This window comes from Patella vulgata, chromosome 6 (genome assembly GCF_932274485.2).
Source record: "Patella vulgata chromosome 6, xgPatVulg1.2, whole genome shotgun sequence".
Taxonomy (NCBI): Eukaryota; Metazoa; Mollusca; class Gastropoda; family Patellidae; genus Patella; species Patella vulgata.
In genome coordinates, this window is record NC_065884.2 from 54,547,057 (window position 1) to 54,556,730 (window position 9,674).

The 9,674-nt window shown below is 37.6% G+C and overlaps 1 protein-coding gene across 1 annotated transcript; it reads right to left on the reverse strand.

The window, feature by feature from the left end:
* Nucleotides 1-312: 312 nt before the first annotated feature.
* LOC126823498 (uncharacterized) lies at nt 313-9,458 on the reverse strand. Its single transcript, XM_050552382.2, has 2 exons — nt 8,570-9,458; nt 313-3,860 (listed from the first exon to the last, which is right to left on the reverse strand). Exons 1-2 carry the CDS (start codon nt 9,173-9,175, stop codon nt 2,313-2,315), a joined length of 2,154 nt encoding a protein of 717 aa, XP_050408339.1. The 5' UTR covers nt 9,176-9,458; the 3' UTR covers nt 313-2,312.
* Between the last annotated feature and the right edge of the window lie 216 nt (nt 9,459-9,674).

Genomic DNA, 9,674 nt, shown 5'->3' on the forward strand with positions numbered 1-9,674 from the left:
TGCCAATTTCTCAACTGGCAATAGTGAATTATAGGATTAATAGGATTATCCTTTAACAAGGTAGGACTGTTTATAGATACAATCTATTTTAGGGCTTTATTTTAATACATTTTAAAAATATAACTTAAAAATATGAAATTGTAACTTTAAGTGCACAACAAAGTGTATACGGGACCGCGGTTTTTCGTCCCACCTGAACGACTATACGCTTTTCCTTGCCAGGCTATCTAAGTATGATCAAACAAGACAGTTTGTGGACGTTAACAAAATTTATTCACAAAAAGCACTTACAACATAAATATTATGGATATTACTAAATGATATGTTTTGCAAAAAGGCAAGCAAGATAAGCGACAATATTCTAATAATTAAAACTGTAGTTTTTATCAGAATCTTTTGTAGTCATATCCATTTAACAATTTAAACATTCTGTAATGTTACGTCGTTAAGTATTAAAACGTAGTCAGTCGGCGTACGTTAAGCATATTAATCGCCATAAAAACAACATTATCAAAGCAACCCCGAGAAATGACACAAACAAAGCGATTCAAGCAAACCAGCACATTAAAACATTACAAACAAAAGCGCACCCCCCTCCCCACCCCACCAAAAAACCCCAAGCAAACAAAAAAAATATTTATATGTGTGTGTGTGTGTGTGTGTGTGTGTGAGGGGGGGGGGGGCCAGTGCCATATTGGACTGTGTGGAACATACTAGAGTCGATTTAAATCATTATTATTATGATTATTGTGATTATGTTGAAAACCGCATTGAAGCCGCTTGCCATTTGCGATTGAACACAAAAACTCAAGGGGATGCAAATACTCCAAACCGTGACTCACGCAAAGCTCGCCATTGTGTCCCGTGGCCAGGTTCCCAGTACCCACGGAAAGTCCATTCTTACAGAACATTTTCAGTCTAATGGGGAAACCTAGTTAATAACAGTAAATAGGGAAACGCTATCATTATTTGCTTGTGAAAAAGGTGTTCACAGGCTGATCTAGCAGACGTGGTAGGGGTAAGAGAAATCCAATGGAATTTCAACAAACCCTTGATTATGTCATATAATCTTATATGGGCTGTATAGTTGCCCATGCTAACACTTTAAAATTGTCGAGACATCTAGATATAATCATCATATAAGTCAACCTAAACCGAGTCCAAATGCTCGCTTATAAATCAAAGCGAAAAGTTAGCCGATGTTTGCATACCCACTGCGGGAATTGATGTCAGTGTAGGGAAGATAAGAGATCGCTGTGGGCACGGTGTGTGGGATAGTAAATTCGCAAAACCGATATATCCTATAATTTGATAATGCAATTTCACGAATTGAAAATAGCGTGTTTAGTTTACAGAAAACATTTTTTTTTCTTTAATACATAAACAAATATTAAACAAAAATACCTAAAATATGTACATGCCAAAAATAAGAAGTGTTAAAACATCACAAGGAACCACCCAGCTGGGTATGCCATTGTATACCGCTGTGTAGATGTACATCGACAGTAAGAAAAATGTGAATACCACCACGAGTAACATCGAACTCATAAAATACAATGACAACAAATCCTGTCTAGCAAATTTAATACGCCGAAGTCCATAGGAAATTCATGGCTAAAAAGTTCGAATATGGGTAGCGATCTTCTAATGGCCCTAATCGTCGAATGGAACAGGTAAATTTCGATATGGTTCTTCTTTATGTGCCAATGAACAAATCACTATATTTTAGTTTTAAAATTCCGTTTAAAGATTACAACCAATTGTACACTACAGATGGACCAGAGGACGACAAAAGTAGGTGATAATATGAATAATTGAAAAAAGGTGTAAATTTAAATCATTATTATTTAAAAGATGTGATACTATAATGCAGGGTACCGTTCCAAGATTCTACAACTTTCTTAGACTCACTTACTTACAGTGCAACAATAATAATATCGATCAAACCAAGCATAAATAAAAAGTAGAAACACAAATATTCCTAAACAGGAGACCAAATAAAAAGCAATAAAAACTAATGAACGAATTTAGCAAAAATGGAGTAATAAGAAATGAACTGTGCTAGTCCTTTAGAAAGGAATAACCTCTGTCTTGGCTGTTGGGATTGTTTTGAACGCTTATGAAATCTGAAACATTATTCATTTTTTGAAATATTTTTTTTTCGTCCAGAACTGTGATGTTGCCAAAGCCATTAGTCAATTGCCACAATTTCGATATTGGGCAAGTATGCCCTGGTATGTGTTTTGGTTTTACGCCTAACCTACGAATCTTAATGATGTTGCACTTTTAATGAGTCTATGCTCTGGAATGCATCACGAGCTTAATGCAGTTTCTCTGGTAATTGAGTCATCATTAGAACGCTGAGACGAGCTTGTTGTACCGTGTGTAGAATTTCTACATTTGTTTAACACGGTTTTATTCAAGACAAATGACCAAAATAAGAAAATTCCTTGAGACGAGTTCAGAATAATAGATATATAAGTCATAACAGGACTGTCGACATTTGATAAGATGGCGAATAACCAAAAGCATCCTGTTACTACGGACAGCTTAAGGTAAACGAAGATGTTATTTCTATCCCCGGTTTGTTTACCACTTTGTTTTACACGATGGATAATACAAATCGTCCACAAGAAGAATATAATATTCGTTAAAATAACAAGACTTAAAGGTAGAACAAAACAATACAGGACCAATCGAGGAGTAGATAAATAACATATATTCCCACCATAACCAATAATAGCGCCATCGGATAATACGTAATTGGTAACAATATTAGCTACAATAATAAGGATGGGTGTTCCATTGGCGTAAGTAAGATATATTAACGTTTGTCTGATGCCATTTGAATTCTCCATCCTGGTTAAAGTGTGTAATACAAAAACTTTAAACATGTGATATGAACACACGTTCATCCAAAATAACATACTTAACCATAAGTAATGAAGAGTAATGCCCATAACTTGGCATAAAATTGTATTAGTTGCTGGAGTGCCGCTAACCATCAGCATCACCTGAGCTACAAATAAGGTTATTGTTAGAGCCATATTATTTTTTCCCGGCTGTGTTCTCATATCTCTGAATTTTAGATAGGTTATGAAAGTTAGCATTAAAGCTATTAATGATAATGTTATGCAAATTATACTAACGTAAGACTTGATACCATCGACTTCGTTGCTATCAACAAAACCAGTGTTATTAAGGACCAACTCAAAACAAACCCTGAGTTGGTCTCCGTAGATGGAAAATTCTCCCCTGATTAAAGTTAGATTTAGATGGTCTATGCGAGCAGTCATATTACGTAATACATATTCATTAGCATCAAATTCAATGTAAGAACACCTTAACTGGTGTGTTATGGACTCATAGTCTTCTTTGTACCAAACGGCGCTATTGTTTACTGCACAGCACAGACTAGTTGATAAATTCGGGACGAAGTTTCCGAATTCGTACTCGGAAAGTTTTAATATTGAATGATTAGCTTTAGACTTGAAAGGAAATCCATACCAGTTATTTCCAACTGATGTGATATAATGATACCCCAAAATATAGGTTTCATAATCCTCCAACGACATGTTGCTATTGACTGTAAACCAAATATTTATATACACGAACGTATTACTCTGTACCTCAATCGGATTCGAATATGACATATGATACATCGAAGTCATGATGTCAAAAGACGCCTTGGTCATGGTGTGCAGAAGAAATTGCTTTAGGAATGGGATTCTGTCATTTGTCCACAAATCTAGTTTCATTAGCAAATGGTAGGAATTACCGAAGGCGGTTTTATTATCATATTCACAGAAGTCATCATCTAATCTCTTGTTGGTGGAACATCTAATTTGTCGACATTTATTCTGAAATTACAAATAGACAGAAGTGTAAGTATGGTTTTTTTCAACATATGTTACTTCAACGTTAATTGAGTCTTATATCATAACCTAATTCAAACTATGCACACGAGGGAAAATCTGCCCAGACAGCAATTGAATTCTCCAATTATCAAGGGTTATTTTACGGGACATGTTTGTTTCGTACCACCCGAAATACTAGACGTTGATCCTTGCCAGACGCCAAGGAATATTCCAGGGAACTTTCTCAGCTTCATGTTTAGTGATCCATCGATTTAACGCTGAGCCAGTATGGCTTCCATAAGCTGCAGACAGATCAAATATTACAGTTCCGAACGGAGATTATATTTGAAACTATTTTTTGTCTAATAGCTTCAGTTAGCAGGTTTAGCCGTTCTCTGTATATGAAATATATTATGGTGCACCCTACAAAACGTTACATTACTTCATTACTTGGATTCAGTCGGATATTTTTATTATTATTAAAAGCCCATCAAGAGTTTCTGAATGTTGACAAATTTTCAATTTATCATTTATCTTTGTGGATACTGAACGGATTTAAACAATTGTTGGACTAATTGTTATTTTAGAGAGACTACAAACTAACAACTAGATACATTTTTACAGATATTATTTTCTAATAGTTATAACGTTAAGCAAATGCCCATACGCCAGTGTTGGGATTCTCGATAATTAAAGGGGTCTGTATCTTGATTACAATATTATTTTAAAAAAACGCATATGTAGTCATGAAATGAAATGGGGTTTATCGTCCTACTGTTCTGCCTCCACTGGGCTAATTAAGACGGCCATACAGTGTGCTATGAGGGATATTGTGCCCGGGCAGAGGCACTATGGTCTACTCTAATATCGAATTGCAACTGCCAAGGGATATTTTACGTGCACGCCAATGTGTATACGGGACCTCGGTTTTCGTCGCATCCAAACTGCTGTGCTTTGTCAATCCCTTTGTTCTGCACCACTGACAAGAGGAAACAACGTTTGAAAATCCCGATCGAACACGCGACCTCCTGGCTAGCGAGCCAGTGTCTAACCCACTTAGCCAACGTAGGTCCCATTTGTAATCATGTTATTACAAAAATAAATGCTATTAAAGACGTGATAGTCCGATTCGGTTTGTTACATAATTCGCTTCTGTTTGCTTTTCGGAGAGACATCGCGGAATAAGCTTTTTTTGAAGGGTTTGATAACAAAAAAACCAAAGTTGACATTTTTTCTGAGTAGGTCTTCACAGTATGGGAGGCCATTATTTCAGGGTAGCCATTTTGCGATAATTTCCCAACTCATTTTTTTATTTTCACCTTTTTTTATAATGTTATCGACATACCAACTATGATTTAGCAATGTAGTATTTTTGGCAGGGGTCGTGACTATATTTCTGATTTTTTTTCCATCACTTCATGGTGATATTTGCAAGATGGCGTCCAATTTTTGGCGGGAAAATCAGACGATGTGCTGATTTTGATTAAGTAGTAGTGTTTGGTGTCAATATATATGTTTTCAGTGGTACAGATTCCATTCTACTGGTTACATTTGTGTAAAATGATCACGTGTTGACCTATATTTTGCAAATTCCAGAATGGCGGCCATTTTTGGCTGGAAGATGGGACGAGGTGCCGATATTGATTTTAAGTAGCCGTCTTTAGTGTCAAACTATATACGTTTCAGGAACACAGATTCCATTTCTGCCAGTTAGAACTGGCATGTTCACCTGTTTTGCATATTTGGCGGGAAAATGGGACGATGTGCGCATATTGATTTAGTAGTCGTGTTTTGTGTCACTATATGTTTTCGGGGCACAGATTCCATATCTGCCGTTTATATATCTATGTAAAATGATCACATGTTGATATATTTAGGATATTTCTAATATGGCTGCCTTTTGTGACATGGCGTTTTGTAAACACATTACTGAAAAGGTTTCTGAATCCAATTCTGCTATGTAGAAGCCTGTAGCAGGTTCCTGGAAACCAGTGCCGTGTTTATCCCATAGGTATATTATCCATCTGAATTGACTACTGGGCTAATATCGATTTTCCACGAAAATAGCACATTTACTTGGCCGGTCGCGTTTTAGTAGTTGGACTGATTTTAAAACTTGGTGGCGCCATCGAGACTTTCAGACTTCAGATAAACAATTAAGGATGGTTGAAAATGTGAGACTTACAACTTTTAAAAAAGTAGAAGAGAAATGTATGATATTAAATATAAAGCCGTATATAAAGAAATAAAATTGCAAATGAAATAGTAATACTTGCTATAAAAAAACCTTTGTAGCATAGATTATATAATCAGCTGACCCAAAACTGCGTGTGGAAGGAGGAATGCTGTGTGGAAAGAGGAATGCTGTTGCGTTGGAAAAACAAACTATATCACCACTTAAACGACGACGTGACCTGTTATTTATGACATCACTGCCATCACCAGCTTGGAATCAGTTGATAACATAATCTATGCCACGATGGCTTCTTAGGAAGTATTTCAGCCACGTCTCCTCCACCTTAAACTACGTTTCCGCCAGACTGGAACGAAGCTCATAGCCACATGTTTGCTCCAGTCTAGCACCCAAAGAGAAAACATCAATGAAACTAAAAAATGTTCTTGATTGCTTGACGTTTGACTGTTCTCTGCTTTGAAAGTGAATGGGGAAGGAGTGAGTTTGGTGCAGTCTCTATAGACGTGGCGAGTTAACGGCCTACGATTGGTATGCACGTCACGGGAGTGTGGTGAGAACGTATCTCGGTCTGACGATGGGAGGATGGTGCACGTAGCCAGAGCTTGGCCATGAGCGTAGTAAGCGCTGCTGTGGTCGTGGCAGGAGCATGAAAAGCGTGTCAATTTCTGTGCCCCGAAAACATAATAATATATTTACACAAAACACGACTACTACATATATACTAAGCAGCAAAAGAAACGTCAGGTTGGTAGACGCATTGCATAGAACTTGCCAAATGTTTTTATTATATATTTGTGACCACATCTCCAACTTTACCCGAGCAATAAGGCTCCTTCCCAAACACAGAATTGAACCCAGGAAAAGTTCTCAAGAACGCAACCTGACTTCTGAGATGGTAATGTGTTCTCTTAGATTTTCATGTAACTCATCTGCACGTGCTGTTCACCGGAACCAGCCCTATAAAATGCACCCCCATACCTGGTTGAATCATTCACACTCCAACGTCACCAGCATGCCGCGACTCACGACAGCTCAAACGTACCAGGCGCTTGGAAGACTCGATGCTGGCCACACTGGCCAAGCCGTTGCCAATGTCCGCACTATCTACAGGCTTCAGGCGCACCAACACCACGGATGGTCGCCCCCGAACTGCTAGGGCAAGGGTTACCTCAAGGCGCCAAGACCGCCATGTTGTGCGACAGCACGTGCAGTATCCCTTCACACAGGCATCCTCGCCTTTCGCCATCGACGTGAACGTCTACAGTTTGCCCAGCAACACCAGAACTGGTGACACAGGCATGGAGAACTGTTCTGTTCACAGATGAGATTTGATATTACGTATCAACTGCAGATGGCAGGACCAGAATATGGCGTCGACGTGGCCAGCGTTATTCTGACCAATGTGTCATGGAATGAGACTCATGGGGAGGTCTAAGCATAGTGGGTTGGGGTGGAATCATTTTGAACCAGAGAGTGAGTCCTGTGGTGTTCCAAAATTTTGGTCCAGAGAGAGGAGACGGTATCACAGCAGTGTACTACATCGATCAAGCTTTCAGACCCGACGTCATACCACAATTCAAACGTCATCGAAACAACGTTTTTCAGCATGACAACTCCCGTGCCCACACCGTCAGAGTTATTCGGGACTTTCTAAAGCAGAACGGTGTTATGCACTGGCCAGCCCTTGAACATCTTCGGAGGGGGTAGGGGAGACTTAATAACGTCGTACTGAGACCAAACACAGCACAGCCGATGAATTGCGCCAGGATTTTCTGAAAGTGTGGTTTCAGGTGCCAATGGCTTTCATCAATCGTCTGGTCCACTCCATGTGCAGACGCTGCGCTGCTGTTATTGACACTCGCGGTGAGCACACCAGATTCTGATGTATAGACTGTGTACAGACTCTAAACCTTCTCGTAATCTCTTGGAATTGCGAAGAATTACTAGTAATCACTAATATGTCAACATACTGTTCACAAAAACTTGCTTTGATCCATTTAATGGTATTGACGTTTTTATTTATTTTTTTTTCTGTATACATATATATATATATATATATTAAAGTAAATAAAGTACAAGTACTTTTTTGTTTACGATATATATGACATCGTCCCATATTCCCACCAAAATATCTTTATGAAGTGATGGGAAAAAATCTGAATATAGTCAGCACCTCTGTCAATACTAATACAGTGCCAAATCCCAGGTGATATGTAGATAACATTATAAATTAGTTGAAAACAAAATATAAGTTGGAATATTAAATCAAAATGTCTACCTTTCAAAGAATGGTATCTCATACTATGAAGACCTACATTATTTTTTTTGGCATCAAACATAAAAAACTACACAATAAAGCTTGTTCCACGATTTCTACCCGAAAAAAAACGATCGATTTACATTAAGGGTCGGACAAAGACAGATGCATTAACATACCTGAACCATTAAATGAAGGGTATATTAGAATGAATAAAACGAAACTAACCGTGATCTTAACTCATACAAATCATATACTTACCACACGAAAATCCATCCAAGCGTTTTTATTATCACATTTTGCAAAGGGTGGTATGGAACGGGTTAGAATTTCAATTGTTGGCACATTGGGAGGAGAAACTGCACTAAACAGTTTATCATTACATAAATAACAAAATATATTGCGATATAACTTATTATCCTCGCCATAAACAGGATAAAAATATTTAGCACACGCTTCATCAAAATCCCTCATATAGGATAGACATTGCGAAATAATTGGCTGGCCTCTTCTAGCATCGCAATATCTCAGTTCAGCAAAGTCGGGTGGAATAAGATAAGTTTCACACTTCTGAATTGGATTACTTGTATCACATTCTTGTTGTAGGTTCCAATGTACACAACCAACTTCCTTATTTAAAAAAGCACACTCCATGTTGATGTACGTGTTACCTGTAATATTACAAGTGACTGGTAGTGGGAGTCTACTACAGTTATTTATTGTACCGTTATCTTCCATAAACTGCGTTTTCATGTAATATCCATCCATGAAAGAATTCATATTTTTTAATTTGAACGTCAACGTTTCTAGTGAAATGGTATTTCCCGTACTATTCATGAAAGAATCCATATTTTGTAAGATTGACATAAGCGCTTCTAGTTGCGGTTAAATGCAGCTGAATTGGTGAGATCTTGGTTCTTGTAAATGCAATCCGAGATTTATCATTACATCAATACAACAATCGCCATAGTGAATACAATCTAAATCACACATGCACTTAACACACAGTGGTGTTTCCATTGTAGGTTTAATCTCTTTTCTAGGTGTACACTCAGGACAACGTTTTAGTTGTAACAAATCGTCACTAAAGTATCTATACTGTATCTGGGCTGCATTTATAGCGATGTAACCAAGAAAACAAAGATGAATAAACATCTGCAGTAAACAAAAACATGAATAAGGATAAATACATTATGTGATGATTGAAACATACAATATGCAAAAGCTAAATCTGCCTATTGCAGGTATTTCTTAAGGCCTGAATTGTCATCTAAATGATTAATTAGACATTATTTAACTTATTCAGACCACAATCAACTCCCGATGTCATCGCTAGCCCGCGATATTTAGCGGATTGAAATAGATT